The sequence below is a fragment of the Typopeltis vanoorti genome, chromosome 12 (genome assembly GCF_054136105.1).
Source record: "Typopeltis vanoorti isolate ZY-2024b chromosome 12, IOZ_Tvanoo_1.0, whole genome shotgun sequence".
NCBI classification, from domain to species: Eukaryota; Metazoa; Arthropoda; class Arachnida; order Uropygi; family Thelyphonidae; genus Typopeltis; species Typopeltis vanoorti.
The window spans coordinates 18,176,914-18,200,784 of NC_143560.1; the positions used below are offsets into that span (position 1 = coordinate 18,176,914).

General features: G+C 35.3%; 1 protein-coding gene across 1 annotated transcript in view; it reads left to right on the top strand.

Moving 5' to 3' along the window:
- Nucleotides 1-23,871, top strand: part of LOC150100611 (protein FAN-like) — a 477,112-nt gene that overhangs the window by 50,735 nt on the left and 402,506 nt on the right. The window contains exon 5 of the mRNA XM_090401841.1: nucleotides 5,148-5,241. Coding sequence (XP_090257967.1) covers nucleotides 5,148-5,241 — 94 coding nt within the window. The remainder of the gene's footprint in view (nucleotides 1-5,147; nucleotides 5,242-23,871) is intronic.

Below are 23,871 nucleotides of genomic sequence, written 5' to 3' on the forward strand. Positions count from 1 at the left end.
TGACTAATAAAATAATCTTTGCCGAGCGTTGTGTTTTTAATTTTTCTTATAAAGCATTGTGTGTTCTTTATATAGGAGGGGGAATGAACTAGCAGCTCCTTGAGTGTTGATGCTAATTTCTGGGCTAGGTGATAATTAAGGCTGTCTGTTCCTTCAACTATCGGCCGAAGTGAAACGTTTTGTTTGTGTACCTTAGGAACAACATATATTCTGGGAGAACGAACGTAATGGGGTATAAGTTTTTTAACAGTATCTGAGGGCCAAGAAGTGATGGACTTCAGTATATCTTGATTAGTTTTTAATGACTTGATTGCTGCTAGTTCTATTTTTGTAAGATTGCTATATAAGGTTTTCTTTCTATTCAGAGCATTGCTGGTTTCTAAACGAATTTTATCAGCTATATTAATGGAAAGAGACTTAATGTCTCTTTCTATTAATATAGAAAGAGACATTAATGTGGCATAAATGTGGTATATAAAATCCAGTTTATTAACAGTTCTAGGTGCTACTGCAAAGTTAAGGCCTTTATCAAGTAATGCAAGTTTGACCATTATTTAAGGTGTAGCTTGATAAGTTGATCACATGACTATTGCTTGCAGGTGGTTGGTTGATCCTTGTCTCACTTCGTTTGTTGTTCACTGTTGGAGTTATCTGGAGAAGGGATATCCTGATTGGTTGGATTTGTATGATTGACATTCAAATTTTGCCGTTGTTTTAAAATATGAAATTTGGCCTTAAGTTTTTCTTTATTACTTTTTAGAATATATTTAGTCAAATTGTCAATGATTCTTTCAAGCACATTCAAAATATTTGGATTCATGACTAGAGAGTTCGGATTGTAAATTTAAAACCTGATTTTGAGTTAGTGCTAGATTTTTGTGGGCTGTTTGAATTTGCTCTCTAAGTATTGCTTTCTCTGTGCATGCATAGATATGAAATGCTTTAGCGGAAGCAAATTTCTTTTTCAGCTTGATAGTTAGGAATAAGATTACTGTCTTTGCATCTCTTTAAAAAGGCCAGCCAATTGATCAAAAGGAAAATATGTATCTTTAGCTTACTGTACTGCTTGCATATACCCAACCTTGAAATATTGTTCTCAGATTTCAACTGATGTATATAAAGCTTAAATATTTTTCATGCTATTCAAAAAGACAACAATCCAGTCCAGTTAAAATGGAGTGGCAGGTATGAATGCTTCCTGTGAAAAATAGATTGAGTGTCTAGACTTCAAAAACTAGTTGACAGGCAAAATAAAGGAGACATGATAGAAGTATATAAGAAATGAAAGGAATTTTATAGGATTGACACTGAAGACTCTATTTTCAGTAAATTACATGAAAGAAGACAAAAAGAACCAAGTTTGTAGGAGAAAAATTCCTGCTGTTTCTGTATGAAATCATCTCACTGAGCTATTTTTGAATTCATAAAATTATTTTACATAATTTAATATAAAACAATTAAAAATAAATAAGTGCCGCTATAGTACAACTGAAAGAACAATGGAACATTGAGCTATAGCTGCACTTATTTATTTTTAATTGTCTTATATTTTTCCTCCTTTATTCTTGGATCACCCTTTAGTTTGAAATTATTAAGGTAATTTGTGAAATCTTTTGTATGTATGCCTGGTTGTATTGCACTCCAAAAGTAATTTACTCAGCCAACTAAATTTTGGGCAAACTAATTTCTTTTTTAGCTACACATCTCAAAATGTGAGCTCAAGAACATAATATCTCTCTTTTGTTTTTGTAACATTGTCAGCCTGCCTGGTTATTGTATCTGCTCCCAACCAACAGGCTGCAGGTTCAAATCTTGCCACAGGCATGAATGCTTGTGATTGCCTTTAGGTGAAAGATGAATTTCATTGCCGCCTGGTGTTTGGAGACCTTAAGTGGCTTGAAAAAGTTCCATGTTTGGTCTCTATAGCAGGATTTCTGGTCCAGATGAAAAATGAATAAAAATATAAAAAATATATATGAAATCAATAAAAAAAAGAATAAAATAAAAGAATATCTTCAGCCCACCCATGGCATGAATGTATTAAACTGCTTGGTGATATAGTCAATCATTGTATTGCAAAATCTCAGTTAATTCTGCAAGTGGTTTATGATCACTAGATGAGAGTCATTTTCAGTAATGATTTGGAAGTTATAGTGCCAATACTGCTGACTCTCCTATCTTAAAAGTTATCTGTTAAATAATTTAATTAGTAGAATTTTCCATCCTGAGTAGATTTGAGTGGATAGCATCACTCCTTTGTAATAACACAGCTGCAGGTATGAATCCCATTGTGTTATGGATGTATTCAAAAGTCTTTAGGTAGTAAATGATTTTCATCACCTAGTACAGACAACTGTTTTTCCTTTTTTAAAGCCTCAGTTAACATTTAAGTAAACAGTTTTGTTCTCCAGACCATAGTTTCCAGTTTATCTTACTCTTGACCTACTTACAATGCCAGTGTATCCTCTTTATTTCTGATCTTTCATGGTTGCAGTTGTCATTTAAAAATAAACCAACAAGACAAATGGTGTATAATTTTCCATTTATTAAGTTTACGATATTATTGAGCAATGTTTTATTTGTTGATAACATAAGATAGACTTTTTTTGGTTATTAATGTATTGGAAAACCTGGTTAGGAACCATCCAGATATGAATAAGTACTGCGATCCTCTAGAGAGGACATCATGAGTTTGTTAAAGGTGGATTTTACTATAGCAATTTTTCTCACATTCTGTAATGTGGCAACAAAGTAGGAATGAAGGACTACGATACCTTTGGTGGTTGCCAAGGCATTTGACAGGAATCCCTTGGAATCCTGTCAGACACCTTAGCAAACACCAAAGGCTATTACTTAAACTCAGAGGAATAGGTGAGTAAGTATGCAAAATATGTTTACAGGATGAAAAGGAAAGTGGCTGACTGATATGAGGGTAGTCTGAAAAGTTCTCAACCTAACAATGAAGAAACGAATTTATAATTTCAAAATTATTTTTATTTTTCAACATAATCTCCTGTAAGACTAATACATTTATTCCAGTGATGCTCCAGTGGCATTATCCCATCCCTGTAGTGGTTCTCAGTAAGACCTGCAAAATACCCCTCTACAGCTGCAATCACCTCTTGATTCAAAGAAAAACGCTGACCAGTGAGGAAGAGTTTTATTTTTGGGAAGAGATAGAAGTCAGAGGGACCCAATTCTGGGGAATAGGGTGGTTGATGTTCCAACAATTCATAATGCAGATCTCTTAATTTTCTCATTGCCAAAACACCTTTGTGGGCAGGTGCATTGCCCTGATGAAACATGATTTTTTTCTTCTGCAAACCGAGTCTTTTCTCACGAATTTTTTTGTCTAGTCTGGTTAAAAGATTGGAATAATATTCCCTGGTTATTGTTTTACGTTTTCAAAATAATTAATAAACAAAATGCCTTTAGCATCCCAAAACGCCAATACCATGACCTTGTCTGACTTTGTCTTCTTTGGTGCTGAACCAGCTTCTCTCCACTGTTTTGACTACTGTTTGGATTCTGGTGTGTAATGGTGAATCCAAGTCTCATCCATAGTAAAAAATCAGTGCACAAAATCAGTGTCTTGTTAAAATACTGCAAGCATTGTTCAGAGATTTTCATGCAAGTGCATGACAAGCGGCACACCCATCTTGCGCAAAGCTTTTTCATTTGCAATTCTTCATGCAAAATATATCCTACATGTTCTTTTGGAATGCCTATAGTCTCAACAATTTCATGCACTTTGACTCGCCAGTCATCCAATACCATATCGTGCACTTGATCAATGATTTCTGGTGGTGTTACACTTTTTGGCCATCCTTCACGTGGATCATCTTCAAGGCTGGTATGGCCACGTTTAAACTTGGCAGTCCATTTCTTAATTGTCAAAAATGAAGGAGAAGAGAGTTCCCATAAACTTTTATGAACTTCAAGTGAATTTCTTTTGGCATTAAACCTTCTTTTACAAAGAATTTTATGACTGCACGATACTCAGTTGTATCCATTTCAAGGGATACAGAAACACTTTGGCTTCCGACAGCTCTATAAAAAAAATGACTTATCGAATGGCTTGCATTTTCACATCAATGCATATGACAGATGTACAAACTTAGAAAAAAAAAAATCTTGCCGATAATATTACCATATATGGTCGAGGCTGAGAACTTTTCAGACCATCCTCGTAAGTACCAGAAAGTGATGTATGAAGGTGCTGAATGTAAAAAAAGTGACCAGTGATGTATTGCATAATTTTGTACTTTGGCCATTATTAATGATATGGTATGATGATCTAAAGGATCATGTTCAGTTATTTGCATACAGTATAAATTTCAGGAGAATGTTAAGAGACAGCTGATGCAGACTCCCTGCAGGCTGATTTGAACAGACTTTATGGTACAATGAATGCCAGTTCAATATTGTGAAGGGTAAGACTGTGTATTTTAGGCAGAGCATTGCAGGTGGCATATTATATTAATAGGAATTCGTGTAAATGGTCATTGAAGCAAGAGAATTGGGGATAATACTTGACAAACACTTAAAGTTTGGGAGCCACATTTCTAATATAGTTAAATTATAACATTGGATAACAGCACTGTCAAAGAAAACACTAATTTTTAGAATGAATTTATTCTCTCATTTTATAAAGCTTTGATAAGACCATATCTGAACTACCATATGTAGATATTTTCACCTGTATTCAATGGGAATGTGCAATGGGAAGAGTCAAAAACATCTAGCTGTGAGTAAGAGGAGATATGATAGAAATACAAGTTGGTAAGGAGATCTTATAATAGATACAAGAGAGATTTTGCAGCTTATGGTAGGTGTCATTTCTAAAATTTGAGTAAGGGTGTGATTAAGAAGCACATGAGGTTTAGATTTCTCATGATGTGAGAAATGGACTACAATACTGTGAGTGCATCTTTGGCTAATGAGTTAAAGAAGAGACATAATAGGTACAGGCATTGTGTGACCAGAGAGGTGGAGTGCTTTCTCAATGAGTCCTTGGACTCTTTTGGGGGGAGGGGGCTCTGCATAATAATAATAATAGTAGCAGTAGTAGTGATAGTAATCATAATAAAATTTTAATACTCTTATATTTTGCGAGTTATTTTTGAATTCATAAAATTATTTTACAGATTAGGCAGTAGAGGTAATGGAATTCTCATTGAATGTTCACAAATTATTGAAATGTTAGAAGGAAATTTCATAGCACCATACAATTTTAGAAGAGTAAGTATAACTTACTTCAGTGTATATAGAATACAATATTTAGCAAGTGAAAAATTGCTTTCCAGTTATTAAGTTTTAAATATGTTTTGTACATAAATTTAAATGAAGAGAGAATTATAAAATTTGTGGTCATGTTAATGGCCAATCAAATTTTCAAACATTTTGAAGTGCAAATCAAGAAGAGACTGGTTTTATATTGCAATAATCCAATCTTATATAGATTGCTCACATAGAGAATGAAGCCATTATATTAAATTTTTGTGATGTCATGCTGATTTGATACCTACTGATATTCAGTAAAGAATTCACAAAATCCCTTAACAAGTCTGACACCACAACTCACACAGAAAATAGAACACCATTTGATGAAATTAACATGAACTGGCAAACATTCAAGAATAGCATCAATGAAGCAGCCAAAAATATACTCCCACAATTAAAAAGGAAAAGGAATAAACTTTGGATGAATGAAAAAATACTGACGTTGATGGAACAAAGAAAAAAGTTAAAGAACAAACCTGAGTATAAAAGCATGAATAAAGAAATAAAAAAAGAATGCAGGAAAGCCAAAGAGGAATGGATTAAATATAAATGTATAGATATAGAAAACCTTGATAGAAAACACAGAAGCAGAGAAATGCATGAAAAGATCAGAGAAATGACAAGCAGGACAAATGCAGCAAACCATGCAGGTGTCATTAGAGACTCAAGAGACCATATTCTAATGGATAAAAAAGAAATCGTGGAAAGTGGATTTGAATACACAAGGAAATTATATGAACAACAAAGAAATGATATTCCTGAACAGACTGATTTAGAAGGACCATCCATTTTACTCTGTGAAGTTGAAAATGCTGTCAGAAAACTAAAACTACATAAAGCTGCAGGAATAGATAACATCTTGGCAGAATGGTTGAGGGCTGTCAATGGAGGAGGACTGAAATTTCTAACAAAATTATGCAATAAAATATATGAGACTGGATTTCTATCCAAAGATATTAATCACTCAATTTTCATTCCAATTCCCAAAAAAACAAAAGCTACAAGATGTGAAGAGTTCAGGACAATCAGCCTCATCAGTTAAGTACCAAAAGTCCTCCTATACGTTATTCTTGAAAGAAATAAAAGAAAAATAAACATAGAAATAAATAATACACAAAGTGGCTTCAAGGAAAATGTAGGTACAAGAGAAGGTATTTTCAATGTCAGAACCATCATAGAAAGATATCTAGAAAAACAAAAAGATGTGTACCTCTGCTTCATAGATTACAAAATGGCATTCGACAATGTCCAACATGAACAATTAATTGAAATCCTTTCAAAAATAGCATGCATGGAAAAGACATTAGGCTATTAACTAATCTTTACTGGGAACAGACTGCATCTTTGAGATCTCAGAACAATTCCAAGTTCAGAAAGGTGTGAGACAAGGCTGTGTCTTTTCTCTGATTCTCTTTAACCTGTACACAGAAAAAATATTTAATAAAATTAGTAACCTCAAAGGAATCACTGTAGGGGGGCAGAAATATTAATAACCTAAGATATGCAGATGACATGGTTCTTCTAGCTGAAAACAAATATGACCTCAAAACTCTTATAGATAAAACCCTCAAATATAGCGAACAGTATGGCCTCAGTTTCAACTTTAAAAAGACAAAAATCATGATAATTTCAAGAGAAAAGAAAATACCAAAAATTTGCATCAATATAAAACGAAATAAATTAGAACAGGTGCAAAAATACATATACCTCGGACACTTGATCACAGAGAATGGCAGGACAGAAGATGAAATTAGAAAAAGGATTGAAATTGCAAGGTCAACTTTCAACAGTGTGAAAAATCTACTAACATCTAGAGAATTAAATCTGAAAACAAGACTAAGAATCTCCAAATGCTACATATGGTCTACATTATTATATGGAGTAGAGACATGTACACTCTCCAATCTGAGTGTGAAAAAACTGGAGGCCTTTGAAATGTGGATGCTGCGAAGAATTATGAGAATATCATGGAAAGACAAATGAAGAGGTATTAGAGATGGCAGGCATAAACAGGAGATTGATGAAAGAAATTAAAAAGAGAAAAGTCAGATATTTTGGACATATTCTGAGACATAACTGCCTACAAAGGACACTTCTCGAAGGAACTGTTGAGGGAAAGAGGAAGACAAAGACTGGAATGGATGAAAAATATAGGATACTGGAACTATCTCTCATATGAGGAATGCAACAGAGAGGCACAGAATATGTCATGGCGGAGACACATGGTAGTCAATCTCCTGGAGGGAGAAGGACAGAACAGGATATTCAGCATGCCAAAATTTTTTTCAAGTGTTGCAAGTCTAGCTGACCCTGCACATAGTGCAGGGTCAGCTAGACTTGCAACACTTGCAGGCACAAACTTCACTTGTTTGTCTGTTTGCTTACTTGGGAAATGGAGTAAAACCAGGTTTAAAATAGCTTGGTATCTTTAACATTTATTATACTCAAGGTAAAATACTTTCAACATTTATATCTCCTCCTGAGATTTTTATTTAATAAGGTTAAAACACCTTATGGTAACTTGTTCTGGTAAAATACTTATAAGCTCTGTATTACTAAAATCTTGGTATTTCTAGCCTGGCTCCCACTGATGAGACCTCAATAAAGGTCGAAACAAACCGGTCTGGGTAGTGGCCCCTTGCCTTTAATACAAAGCATCATACATCTCCTCCAGGAGATGTGCTTTGCATTATGGGTAAATATTAAGATTAGTGATCAGAGCTTATTCTACTTTTACCATGAATTGCCTTGGTCTTGCCTGCAAGTGTTGCAAGACTTGCAACACTTGCAGGTGCAAACTTGACTTGTTTGTCTGTTTGCTTACTTGGGAAATGGAGTAAAACCAGGTTTAAAATAGCTTGGTATCTTTAACATTTATTATACCCAAGGTAAAATACTTTCAACAGCTAAAGTGATGTTTGTAGGTGATCTGCAAGCAAGGATAGCTTTTCTCAGAAAATGACATGATGCCAAGATTTTTCCAAGCTTTGCAAAGCTGAAGGAATCAATGAAGTCCCTGGATGCTCATAATATCTATTTTAATGCAAGCTTATCACTCGTCTGCAATCACCTACAAGCTACTAAACATGAACTAGTTATTAATATGTGTCTTATTTTTGATCCCCACAATTTTATTACTTCAAACTGTAGACCATCAACTTTCCAAATGCTCTCTACACCATTGATTTAATAAACACAACCAACATTTAGATTGTAAATTCAATTCCCTTGTCATGAAGCAAAACGCTCATCATACTCTTCCAGAAAACTGGGTAGTAAAAATCTCAGGATGTCCATTAACTGAAAGTGAAACCCTTATTCTTTCAAAAGAACATGATTTCTACATAGTTCCTAAAAGGATACCTTACATAGATTTCCTATACATTCAACAGAATATATTCACTCTATCCAGTGAGGATGCTAATAAACTTCATTTCATCCATCTCACTGAAATCCAAGCTTTTAGAAATGAATAGAAATACAATTTAGTGGCTACTTTTCTTCCTCAGCAAATTATCAGCATGGTTTCCATGTTCAAAAAATAAACCATATCCTCTAGCTCTCTCTGTCTACCAATTTCCTTTTAACTGTCATTTTTCTGACTTTGGACAAACTGGATACTCTATAGAAAAGAGAATACAAGTATACCAGTCTTACATAAGAAATAGTAAATATAAAAAATCTGGCTTGGCACAGCATGGAATAGATACAGACCACAATATGCTATGATTTACCTTAAACACACTTAATTCATCAACATGAACAACAACATTTGACTTGTTTAAAGGAAAGTGCTAAGGCCTTACTTCATCATTCACACTTAATTTTTTCAAATAGCTAATGAATTACTATTCAGTAATTCATTAGATGTATTTGTATGTGAATCCATATAGAAAAAGAGCTTGCAGTTGTGGGAATATTTTTTGAGGAATGCTGTTCCAAAGTTTATTCATGTTTTTTTTTTTTTTAAGAGCTTCAAGTTGTCATTGTTTGGAGAATATTTGAGACAGAGCGCTTATTTATGTGAGAGTCCAGTGATCAATATTGCAATATTTCCTCAGTTATACCATTGTGTTATTTTATGTATAATATCACCAGCTCTTACTTTTTGAAATCAATCTGTTGTTCATGTTCTACTTTGTAATTAATTATTGTCATAACTGATGGTGAAATATATGGCCCTAATAAATAGTATTACTTATCTCTTGTGTTTTTTCATGTTAACTGAAGAAATAACCAGAAGGTATTCACCCAATAGCAGTTCTGTGGACAGAGAGATTTTAGAGGCTAGTGGAAAGCAATGAGAATTGCATAATCAGAAATTCTCGTTGCAGCCCATAATTAGAATGGCAGCTCAATACTGTAGTGGTTTTCAGAGTACTTTATCGGAATGTACGGTGCTTGTCTTACTCTCTCATGGATTGGATATGCTTGTTTATGTTCGACCCTTGGTCAGCTGTAAAAAAAAAGCAGCAACACATATAGTGGCACAGGAACACTGATACAAGACACTTGAGAAGTGGATGCAAGGTTTCATGGTTTGGCAAATCCTAGTTTCATGCTGATATTTTATATATATATATATATGTGTGTGTGTGTATGTATGTTGATCCCATAAGATGTCAAGACCTATCAGCACGTTAATGTCATGTGTAGAATGCAGATGAGAACTTAGAAGTTTATTGCTGTTTTTTTTTTTCTTTTTTGAAGAGCTCTTCCAGAGAACAGAGATGGACGGAATAAAAGAGGAAGAGGAGAAGCAGGTTCACTGTGTTTGCAGTTGCACAGTAAAGGGATGCTGGGCAGCTGCTGCTGGTGTAATTAACAGGTGCAACTGAAAGTGAAGGAATGATAGGTTGCCAGTTGACTGAATCAGTGACCATGGAAGTATGTGTGGAATAGACATGGTGCTGAAACACTCCATGTATAAGATAGAGGTTGAAGTTAATCTGTAGGAGAGAGAGAGAGAGAGAGAGATCATCAATGAGCCTAATTGCTTGCCTCTGGACAGCATCAAGGATTTCAAGGGAAGTTTTAGATGCACCACCCCAAACATGTGAGCAGTATTCTAAGCATGAGCAGTTTGGGTTTGTATATAGTTATGAGTTGGTTGGGTATAAAATAGCCTTTTGAATGAAAGAGAATACCTAGTTTCTTGGATGCTGAGGAAGCCATTGATGTGGTGTGTTTATGCCAAGAGAGACTGGAGGTAAACGTTAGTGCAAGCAGAGAGATCTGATCTTGTCTGGTGAATAATGTATTACTGAGGGTAAGGTAGGTGAAAACCGAGATCTCTCTTTTGTGAGAAAAAGGCAAGACCGTATTTTGGTGGGCATTGAACATCAAAAGATTGTCCTTGCCCCATTGAAGGATGGTGTGAAGATCATTGTTTAAGGAACTGGTTATAGATGATCTTGTAGCCTGGGATGTCAGAGTACTGCATGGTTTGTTGAATTAGTGGAGATTACTATTATCTGCAAATCTGTGGATAGGATCAGTGGTGATGAACAAAAGAAAGAGAAAATAGGTGATAGGATAGAGCCTCGAGGCACTCCAGCATTAATGGTGAAGCTGGAAGAGAGGGAGCTGCCTACAATGATTTGCAGAGAACAACCATAGAGAAAGCTGGCTACCCAATTACAGATGGTGGCTGGGAGACCAAAAGATGACCATTTATTAAGCAGGCCATGATGCCACACATGGTTGAAGGCTTTGGAAATGTCGAAGGTGAGAGCACAAGTTTCTCTGAACCTTTACATGGCATGTGTCTAGTTGTGGGTGTTGTGAGCTGTGAGGTCAGCTGTGGATCTTGAATGGCAGAATCCATACTGGTGGTTGCTGATTATTTGGTGGGCCTCTAAGTAGTAGAGGAGTTGGTTATTGATGACTGACTTTTTCCATTATTTTGGAGAGAACTTGAGGTGATGGCAGTCGATTGGTAGCTTGTTGGTTGACTTCTTTCACCCTTTTTACAAATAGGATAGATATGAGATTGCTTCCATGCATTGGGGGTAAGTATCAGATATGTATAGTAGATTGTAGAGATGATGCAGGATGGGTACTAATTCTGGAGCACAATGTTTGAAAACAATTGTATAGATAGAAACATGACCGAAAGATTTTTAGTACCAAGCTTTTAGTAGTCTTCTGATTTCTTTTTGTCAAAAAACTAAAGCAGGCATATGGTGCTTGGATTCTGGTATGGTAAGAGGTGATTTCCCCTGATCATCAGTGCAGGAGTTTGAAGAAAAGAGTGCTACCAGAAATCAGCTTCATCTTTGGGTGAAATAACAGAGGTGCCATCAGGATAAAAGAGAGAGAAAGAGGTTGAAACTGGAGGAGAGCAGATATTGTGTCCATTGACCTTAATGAGACTAGAAGGCAAGTGTTTTACTGTTGGCCTTTATGAAATCAGATTTAAATCCACTGATGACTGATTTGCACATGATGCATGCTTTGATGTAGAGAGAGACTATGAAGATGGAGTTCTTGAAGTGAACTTGCAGTAAGTAAGCCAAATTTTTTTCTTGAAATGCTTTGGTACAATTTCTGTTAAACCAGGGCTTGGAAAGCAGATAATGCCTTGAATTAGGGATGAAGGTCTTCATGCCAGTGAGAATAATTTCTGTAACTCATTCACAGCAAGTTTTAGGGTCAGATGAGTGGAAACAATAGTCAGACCAAGAAAAGGAGGAGCAGAAATTCTGGAGGTCATCCCAGTTGGCTGTTTTGTAGTGCCAGAGGATGCGAGATTAGGTGTGGTTAAGGGGGGGGGGGGTGTTCTAACAGGGAAGTGTACAAGATTATGGTCAGAGTTGCCGAGAGGAGAAGGGACCTTCAAAGCATATGCAGAAGGAGAATTGGTGAAAAAAAAGATCCAGATTATTTGGAGAGTGAAGTGGGTTATCAGGAATTCGAGTAGGTAGATGTACAATTTGTGTTAGATTGTTAATTATGGCAGAGAATTCTGCCTTCTCATCCAGTTTTGTCAGTGCTGTTGGAATAGGAATTGTGGGAACAGTTGGAATTGTGGACATTGAGATTGTCCAGGAAGATGATCTCATTATTTGGATCACTGGATTGTAGATGGTCAAGTTTCGTAGAAGGGAATGCAAAGGGGTCAGAATAGTTATTGAGTATTTGGAGACCTGTAAATGCAACAAATGAATGTTACTAAATGGGGCAAGGAAACCTTGAGCTACAAAATGTTAAAAGCAAGGATTCTGAATTACCCATTCTCTGTCAAGCTATGTCATATTTCACAAAGGCACAGGTGCCAACCTTGTGGCATAAAAAAAGTGTAGAATTATCAAGTGTAGTTTGAGTATTAGATGTAGCTGTGATGGGTTTCTGTCAGGAATTAGATGTCTGGTCTGGAAGACTGCAAGTGATAATAAATGTCATTTGTGTTAATGCCATGGATGTTAGCAAAGTGGATGTGAAAGTGAGTTTTTAGTGAAGAGATTCTAGCTAGGTTTGTATGTTTTATCTCATTGTGCAACTTTTTTTGATGGAATTGGTTATTAAATTAGATTCACTTTTAGTAGGAGTCTTCATAATTTTAATCATGATTAAATGGAAGGATATTGTGGGGGGATGTGCAGTGGGAGAAGACAGACTCTATGTATGTATGTATATTTAAAAAATATATGTATTTTTTATTATTATTATTATTTCATGACACCTCCAAGTAGTCCGAGGACTCATCGAGGGAGGGCACCTACTCTACATCCACCAAGTGCACCGAACCGCTACTATTATCATCTATATCAACGGCATGCACTGCCCATCACCACCACTAATAATTTTTGTCTTTAAATTGCGTGTTCTGAAGGGCCGATTTGTCTGTATGCGGGATGAAAAACCTGAGTTTCCGGGATAAAAACACCCTGCTACCTCTGTATGAGATCGGCTAACTAACTCACCTTCAACTGTAAAAGCCCATAATAAGGATTCCCCTCGTCACGACGAGAATCGAACCCAGGTCTTTTCCAATCGAAGGGCGCAATGTACTGTCGTTCTTCCAGTTGTGCTACAGAGGCGCTTGCAGCTGTGTTCTGAATCAGCACCTAAGCCTAAATACTATGAGTATTTAGGCTTAGGTGCTGGTTTACACTCATGTTACACTTTAATGGAATGATACAGCACAAAGAGAAATAATGAAACAACAGGTTCACTCATTTCAATATTTCGTTTCAGTCACAGAGACATCTTCAGGAATACAGTGTTAAAATTCTAATAGCACACAAAAAACAATAAATGGAAGAAATGAAATTAAAATAAATGATCAACATATAAGGCTAGCTAACAGCACCTCTATGGGTGCTGTTAGCTAGCCTTATATGTTGATCAGGATGCCTAAGAATTAAAGGTCCTAGTTTAGAAATCATGTGACATATGGAGTGTGGCATGCACACCTTACCTCTTAATGTTGCGAACAGCATTAGCTTGGCATAACCATCTTATCACAGACATCATCAAAAAGAAATCTCTTCAGTAGCCAACTTCACATACTACATAAACTCTGTAAAGACAACAACATAATTATTGCAAAAGATGACAAAGGTAAGTCTATTGTTTTCCTCAATTCCAATGATAATAATTGGAAAATGAGTGTTCTGCTTGGAGACTGCACTACTTATAAACCACCATTACAGTAACGAGGGTATGAAGCATCTGTGGCAAGTGTCTAACTTGTGTCCCTCCCTAACTGAAAAATGACAAAAATTTTGAAAAATTTAAATGTAACAAGTTAAATTTTACTAAATGCAATATGTGAAATACTTACTATTAACCCCATCAAAATGAGTTGCAGTGTGTGTTGCAGAATTTGTGTCTAAAGCTGCGTATTGCCGAAATTTAAAAATACAATATAAAATCGCAGACTTTTATATCTATTTATTTATTTTTATTTTTTATGTTTTGCACCTGAAAACTAGTTGTGCCCGTGGCGGGTGCCTCTTTTGCCACACCCTCATTACGGCACTGTAAACCACTAGATTATAATTCTACCCAGTCTCAGAAAAAAACGTTAAAAAGGCTTCTAAAAATGTTACATCTTGGCCTCCTGAAGTTGTTAAAAAATTTAACCTTGTTAGTCCTCCCCCCCCCTCCTCCTTCCCCTGGATATGTGGATTGCCAAAAATTCATATTGTAAACCCAGTTACCCTCTTTGTCCCATAGTAGATGCTACTGACTCTCCCTCCTTTAAATTAGCCAAACAGTTAGCAAAATCTTTAATTCCACCTACTGGCCACTTCTTACGTAAAAAAAATTCCGCATATTTCAGATTCTTAATCCAGAATTTAATCCTTAAAGGTACCTGTAGCATGACTATAAACAATGAATTACATGATAACCACAGTAATTAATTTTAATGAAATGAAAGTGCAGATATTATAGAAATCAAGTGGATATTAAATCCAGCATTATTTCAAAGCCGAATGCAGAAACTATGAAAGTTTCATACAAAATTTGACTACACTCGTAAATACTTTACACACCGACCTAGAGTTCACTTATGAAAAATGCACCTCTCTGACACTTCGAGTTCCTTAGTACCAAACCAGAGTTTTTGCTCTCTTAAGGTTTCTGCATGGTCTCTGAGGAGAACCAACCAGTTCGAAACATATGTCAGGCCAGCGAAACCTTATCAAAATGGACCAATAGAAGGCGAATATGGATGCTTGGCCAAGCGATCACGTTTTCTATAAGGTCCACACTAGGGCAACTCATAAATGCCAGTGAGTGTATTCCTGTAATCTTTCTCTCTGGTCAAATTTTGTATGAAACCTTCATAGTTTCTGCATTCGGCTTTGAAATAATGCTGGATTTAATATGCACTTGATTTATATAATTTTGCATCGCTGAATTTAAGCCTTTTGGCTCTTTATTTTAGGAAAGTATAGATATTTCGTACCGAAAATAACAGTATATCATCAATGTGTGTGTGTGTGTGTGTGTATGTAAACAAGCAAATCAAAGGAAAGGAATTCAAGGTACATACTGCAGTGGGTGGTTTATCAATTAAAAACTGTTGCTGCATGCTAGAAATTAATATTAATACATAATATATTAAAAATATTATTAAAAACTATTTTTGAGGGTTACATAAGATAATCTCCCAAACTTTTGGGAGAGAGAGAGACAATTGTTCCTATTCAAATTTGGCCAATGTAAAAGGGCTTCGCAACTTTGAAAAGGCATTCATATTTAAACCTGCTTCTATGGGGAAGACAAGCTTCATCCCACTGGATATTGTGTTTAGTGTCAATACTATGTTGTGCCAGACCAGACTTTTGAGGTTTCGTGTATTTGATATAATATTGATGTTCATTAATTCTTTTTTCCACAGACTGGCCTGTTTGCCCAAAGTATGTTAGATTACATTCACTAGTTATCTGGTAAATGGCAGGTAATGATAGAGGTGACAGTTTGTCTTTTGTAGATGGCAACAGATGAGAAATTTTGTTGATAGAAAAATGTGGGAATGAGATGATACTTCTTCAAAATTCTACCAATCAGTTCACCATCTAAAAAAGAAAAGGCTGGTAATTTACTATTCTTGGTCATCCTTCTTACACACACAGCCTCCGGTTATTTATTCACTAGTGTTTATCGAAAACTTACATTTACGGGCAGATACATTCATCAAAAGTCTGCTCATCACACCTCTCAAAAAATTGGTGTTATCAAGTTTTTAATTAATAGAGCACATAAGGTGTGCTTCTCTCCCTCAAACTTACAACAAGAACTTCTCACTATCAAAACATTAATGGAATTTAATGGTTATAATTCTAATCAAATCCAGCAGATAGACTCCTGTGATCCAACATCTCAGGATTCTTCAACAGACTGCAGAGTTCCAATCCCTTATATTTCTGGCATCTCTGAACCAATTGCTAGAATTTTGAAGAAGTATCATCTCATTACCACATATTTTCCTATCAACAAAATTTCTCATCTGTTGCCATCTACAAAAGACAAACTGTCACCTCTATCATTAGCTGCCATTTACCAGATACTTTGTGAATGTAACATACTTTGCCTATAATATACTTTAGGCAAGCAGGCCATTCTGTGTAAAAAAGAATTAATGAACATCAATATTATATCGAATACATGAAACCTCAAAAGTCTGGTCTGGCATAACATAGTATTGACACTAAACACCGTATCTAGTGGGATGAAGCTCATCTTCACCATAGAAGAATGTTTAAATATGAACGCCTTTTCAGAGAAAGTTGCAAAGCCCTTTTATATCGGCCAAATCTGAATCTGAACGATTGTCTCTTTCTCCCAAAAGTTTGGGAGATTCTTATTTTATGTAACCATCAAAAATAGTTTTTAATAGTATTATTTATTAGATTAGTATTAATTTCTAGCATGCTGCAACAGTTTTTAATTGGTAAACCACCTACTACTGTATGTACCTTGTATTCCTGTTCCTTTGAATTGCTTGTTTCTACTCACTGATGATGTACTGTTATTTTCAGTATAAAATATCTGTACTTTCATTTCATTAAAGTTAATTACTATGTAATTTATTGTTTAATCCAGAATTTAGTTTTAAACAATAATGATATCATGTTGAGTTTCAATGTCACCTTCTTATTGACCAATATTCTCCTTATTCAGAAATATTCTGGCACTTGCATTACTTCCCCTGACATTATTGAACTTTTATACTTTGCTATCCATACTGGTTACTTCCCTTGGAAGGGTAGGTTATATAAACAGATAGAAGGTACTTCCATGGGCTTCACCCCCCCTCCCCCCACATCTCACCAGCTTCTATATGGAGCATTTCTAAAAATGTGCCCTTGATACTGCCTGCCCAAAACCTTCTATTTGGTCAAGATATATTAATGATTATCATCATCAAATTTCTGATATGTACCCTCAGTGAGTGCACAGGATAATTATGATAGTACTACATGAAAAGGTTACACCATTACTAGCTTCCAAAGAATAATATTTCTCTAATGTTGTAATAGATTTGACGGTATGATATGAACACAGATGGATAAGAAAATAACTATTTATTAACTTAGAAGCTAATATTTTGCTGGTATTATATCCAGCATTTTCAGAGCACACAACACAAAGTTTGTTACAACCACAATCCGGTGTAACAGTGGGGCTAGTATAAGTAATTGCAGCGTGCAACATGAGACTAAAGTCCTAATATGGTGCCATCTAGGTTAAAATAAAAATAAAAAAGTTCAAAGTTTTGAAATAGTAGTCCAAATGATAGTCTTAGAAAGTTTAAAAAATAAAATAAAATAAAAGTAATAAATCAAGCCTACTATGGACAGAGCAAGCCTACTACGGACAGAGTAAGCCTACTACATACAGACAGGAAGAACTGAGGACATCCGCCTCAGTGAACACAAAAAATATATCTGACACTTTCACTATGGCAAGTCGGGTCTGGCACACCATGCTTTGGATACCCCTGCACACAGGAACAATTGGAAAGAAACAAAAGTAATGCACAGAAGTTTCTACAAGTCAGAGAGGTTGTTCCTGGAATCAACAGAAGCCTTAAAACATTCCAAACCTTAACAAGTATGGCTGTATAAATCTACCAAAGATTTGGGAGACAGTCATCCTAAGACCAAATTAATATTTATTACTTTTATTTTATTTTATTTATTTTTTATTTTATTTTATTTTATTTTTTAAACTTTCTAAGACTATCATTTGGACTACTATTTCAAAACTTTGAACTTTTTTTTTTTTTTTTTTTAACCTAGATGGCACCATATTAGGACTTCAGTCTTGTGTTGCACGCTGCAATTACTTATACTAGTCCCACTGTTACACCGGATTGTGGTTGTCTTGCTTTTGTAACAAACTTTGTGTTGTGTGCTCTGAAGATGCTGGATATAATACCAGCGAAATATTAGCTTCTAAGTTAATATATAGTTATTTTCTTATCCATCTGTGTTCATATCATACAGTGAAATCTATTACAACATGTCTGATGAACACATAAGCCTATCCACGCGCATAAATATTTCTCTAAATTAATCTGTTATCTGTCAAGACTCCAATATTATCACATCTTATATTTCTATCTTTTAAGGTGCTTTCTACTGTATCAATTCATTTAAATTTTAGTCTTCCTTTGGGTCTTTTTCCTGCCAACCTGGCAAAGAACACTTGTTTTTCTAATCTTTCCTCTCCCATTCTGTTTAAGTGACCATAGCATCTGAAAATATCTCTACTAACACATACTTGAATGCTAACAATGGAGAGTTCTTTCCTAATATCCTCATTTTTGATGTGATACTGCCACTGATGCCACCTGTTCACTCCACTCAGAACTCTCATCTCACAGGTCTCCAGTCTTTGATCAAGTGTTTTATTTCTTATCCAGCTGTCAGATCCATAAGTTAAAATTGGTTTGAAAACTGTCTTGTATATACATCTAATTTAGTGTTTTGACTAATTTCTTTCTTATTCCATATAAATTTATTCAGCTGACTTCCTGCAATATCTGCTTTACTAATTCTCTTGTCTATTTCCATATTTCATTTACCATCTTCAATAAAATCCGTGCCTAAAATAGCTGAAATGTTTTACTTGTTCTATAGGTTCATCATTCAGGATACAGTTGATGTTTTCAATATTTCTACCTGTTTTCACTGTTTTTGCATTTTTATCGCTGATTTTCATACCAAACCTATTATAACACTTATTCAATTTAGTCAAGGAATCTTGCAGACTTGTATTGGATTTATTCAGAAGTATAACATTACTGCATAAATCTGCACTTTCCTTCATAAAGTGATTCATATAAATAATGAATAATGTGGAGATAATGTATATCTAACTGCTAACTTTTAGCTAACTGCTTACTTATAGCTTAAATAGATACTATGTATTGCTCGATATAATGTCCCATTTACACCATATAACTGTAGTGTTTTGAAGAGCTGTCCTCTTCCCATCTCCTTGTCATATGCCTTTTCAAGATCACTAAACATTAAATACAGATTCGTGCTATATTCCCAAGATATTTCAACTATTTGTCTTAAAGTGAAAATCTGATCCTGATATCCTCTATTTGACCTGAATCCGGCTTGTTCTTCACCATACTTCCCTTCCACAATTTTTTTTTTTTAAGCTGTTTCTCAGGTATACTTGGATAAATCTTATCAGGAACACTCAGTAGAGAAACACCTCTGTAATTCTCACATTCAGTTTTCTTTTCCTTTTTATAGATGGATACTATGAGTACTCTCTGCTCCAATCCTCTGGAATTCAATTCTCTGATCAGGCATTCTGAATTATGCAATGCATTCACTGTAAAAATTTTATATGTCTATATTTGAGCATTTCTGGCTGAATTTCATCTATTCCAGCTGCCTTTCCATATTTCTGGTTTTTGATGACTTTTTCTACTTAAGTATGGATATGTATTTCTGACTACATTCCTGTTGGGAGTTTTCAGCCATCATGCTAACACTGCTTGTTTCATTTAGCAGTTTTTCAAAGTAATTACTCCAGACATCTAAAATATCATTATGTTCAGTTTTCATGTCACCCTTATCTCTGATTCCTTTTGCAGTACTTTTTCCTCCATTTCTAAGCTTTTTCAGTAGCTTCAAGAATGTTTTGTCACCTTCCTATATATTTACAATATTCTTATCGCACTCTTTCTTACTTTTTTTTTTTTTTTGCTAGTTTTTACAGTACTTCCACTCTTAATTTTTCTCTAAGAGTACAAGCTGATTTATTTGCCAGGAATTTATGATATGTTTTCTCCTATTGCTTCACTGCCTCTTTAACTTCCTTAGTCCACTTTGGAGTGCTGATTTTTCTATCCTTACAGACAACCTCACCACATGCCTCTCTGCCTGAATCAATCAATGTTTTCTTCAGAATTTGCCCCTGAATCTTCAAGGTTTAGCTCTTGTTTTCATCATCATCATTATCATCAAATTCCTGCCTTGTACCCTCAAGGGGGTGTACAGAATATGATAGTACTACATGAAAAATTTACATCATTACTAAATTCCTATCTACAATTTTCCTCCAGATCAGTCTATTACTTGTCAAGACTCCAACATTATCAGATCTTGTATTTCTGTCGTCTAAGGCACTTTGTACCTTATCAATCCACCTATATCTTGGTCTTTCTCTGGGTCGTTTTCCTGCCAACCTGGCAGAGAACACTTGTTTTGCCAATCTTTCCTTACTCATTCTGTTTAAATGACCATACCACCTGAGATTAGCTCAGCTAACGCATCCTGGATGCTGACAATGTCAAGTTCTTTCCTAATATCCTCATTTTTAATATGATATTGCCATTGATGCCATCTGTTCAGGACTCTCATATCTGCAGTCTCTAGTCTGGTTAAGTATTTTACTTCTGACCCAGCTCTCAGATCCATAAGTTAAAACTGGTTTGAACACTGTCTTGTATACAGCTAATTTAGTGTTCCAACTAATTTCTCTCTTATTCCATATGAATTTATTCAATTGACTTCCTACTATACCAGCTTTATTGATTCCATTGTCTATTTCTATATTTATTTTACCATCTTCACTAAAAATCGTGCCTAAGTAGGTGAAATGTTTTATTTGTTCCACAGGTTCTCCGTTTCATAATGCAGTTGACGTTTTCAACGATTCTGCCTATTAGACAAAGACTATTATCATTGTCTTTGTCTTTTTATTGCTGACCTTCATACCATATCTATTACAACAGTTATTCAATTTAGTCAAGGAATCTTGCAGACTCATAGCGGATTTATTGATAAGTATAACATTGTCCGCATAAAGCAAAGAGCTGACATTAACATCTCCAATTCTAATATCATGTTTAATACCACTTTCCTTCATAATGTGATCCATATAGATAATGAATAACAGAGGGGATAATGTACATCCTTGTCTCACACTAGATTTAACATTAAACCATCTTCCTGTACTTCCTTCAATTCTAACTACTGACTTACAACTCAAATAAAGACTAAGCATTTCTTGATATAATGCCCCATTGACACCATATGACTGTAGCGTATTGAATAGCTTCTCTCTTGTTTTTGAATTCTTTAATTTTTTCTTAATGATGTTTGTGTATTTGAGTCCACAGTTCACCTCTGAAAGCTGCTCAACCTTGATTTGTTTTAAAACTTTCACACACTTCTTTTCAATTTGAAATTAGTTTTATCCTACTCAAAACTAAATAGTGATCATTTCCTATTTCAAATCCTCTGTATACTCTTGTATCCTGAACCAGTGGGCAAACATTACTATCAACTATAACATAGTTATAGCATCTCCATAGTGCAATTGGAAGAATGATGGTGTGTTGCGCTCTTCATTTGTAAAAGGTCTAAGTTTGATTCTCATTGTGATGAGAGGAATCTTTGTATGGGTGTTTTCAGTTGAAGGTGAGTTAACCGATCTAATACGAAGATAGCAGGGTTGAAACGGGTTTTTCATCCTGCATACAGACAAATCAGCTTTGAGAACACATGCAGTTTATAGACAAAAATATACTAGTGGTGGTGTAGATGATGATGGTAGTGCCAGTTTGCTGTAGATGATGATGACGGTAGTGCCAGTTTGCTGTAGTTGATGGATTCAGTGGTGGAGACAGAGAGTTCTAGAGTAGATGCCCTTCCTTGATGAGTCTTTGGACTCCTTGGAGGTGTCACATAATATTAATAGTTAATGAGACTTTTCTTATTTTTTACATCTTCTCTCCATGTGAATTTGTGCACATTTTTATGTTAGAATATGGTGTTAGTAAAAACTACTGTATTATTCCATGTATACGAAGGTAGATTTTAAACATCTCCACTGTCTAATCATACACTCAATGGGAGGAGGTCCAATCTATCTCTCTGAAGCTTTATTTCCATGTTCTTTTGCATAAATGATGACTTTTAGCTTGAATTTTGAAGAATATGACAGGCGTTTTTTATTTTCGGACATTTTTATGGGCTAGTGCTCAAAGTGTTAATGCATTCACTTACTCCACCATCGAGTAAGCTATTAATGCTTTCGGAGTTCTGATTGGTTTATTTAGAATCAGCCATTAATGATGTCAATAGACAGAGTTAACAAAGCTAGTGATGGTGGAAGCCCGTTCGTGGAGACAAGGTACCAGCAGTTCGGCACAGCCATCGTGGGTCTCTCAACCAGTTTCCCTGTATATAAGATGACCACCAATTTTTGGTCGAAAAATTTTAGAAAAAAGTATTGTCTTATACATGAAAAAATACAGTAATTCATGTCCTGAACAGAAATCTAGCAGGCATTTACCTTTATTATTATCTTTGTGCTTTTCTCCAAATTTTCCCAAAACATTTCTATATATCTGGCAATGATTTCCAACTCTGCTGTTTAGATCTCCAACAAGGACCAACTTTTTCTTTTTCATTGAGTCAGCTTCCCTCTCTAATGCCTCAAAATATTCCTGCATTTCTTTCTTGGTAGAACCTTCTGTGGAACTATAAGCACAAACATTGTTCAGTTCCCCATTCTGAAATTTGCCCGCATCACTCTACTTGATATTGCCTGCCATTCAAGAAGATTATCCTCATATTTAGTGTTGAATACTATTTTCAACTTTCAATATTCTCTCTTTTCCCTGATTTTCATTGCCTGAATATCATTTTATATTTATTGCCTAGAAAGATCTCACCTGTTTTTGCCTTCTTTGTTTCAGTCATGCCTGTTATGTCAATGTGGCACTTATCCAATTCTTCTGCTAGTTCCATTTCCTTTCCATTGATTCATCTTGTATTTCAAAGTATTTCATCGAGGAACGGAGGTTTCACCCCCATTCCTTGACTGTCCCTTAATACTGGTTGAGCGCTTCTATTGAAGGATTATGTATTTTATACTGTAGATCCGTGTGTGTGTGTGTGTGTTCACAGGCTAGTTTGCCTGTTCTGAGGGACAAAAAAACCTGAGTTTTTTCCAGGTGGAAAACCCTCTAACTCTGTATGAGACCGACTAACTGACCTTTAGTCGAAAGAGATCAGATAAAGTTCCTTATGTCATGATGGGAATCAAACCCAGGTCTTTCCCACCAAAGGGCTTTGTCTATGCCGAATGATCTACGGATGCTCTCATGTTGATAGTATCAGTCTTGAACTCAGTTAATGCTGAGTTGGGACCTGTTCTGGGATTTGTTTCAGTAGCTGACTTTTTGCTGTTTTCCCTGGTTACCTGATGAAAACAACAGGGACCTTGTTTAACCAGGCAACACCCTAGCCAGTATGAAATTCTGTTATATTGTACCACAATTTTACATTGTGGTTTAAGCCAGTGGTTCTCATCTTTGTGAGACCACAGCCCATACCCATCAAGGGCCCGCTCCCAACAAATTTATTCTTAAATACCTTTCCAATTTTTTTAAAAGTTCATACATTAAACTAACATAAGAATTAATAATTAATTGTGGCATAATCATAAAAAGTATTAGTACCCCTTATGTATATGGTGGCATGTTGTTGACAAATATAAAATTACATTTAATTTAGTTATCAATCACTGACTAATGAAATCTTGTAGCATATTGTAGTTTCCTCAGGCCAACATCATTCAATTAATTTGTGC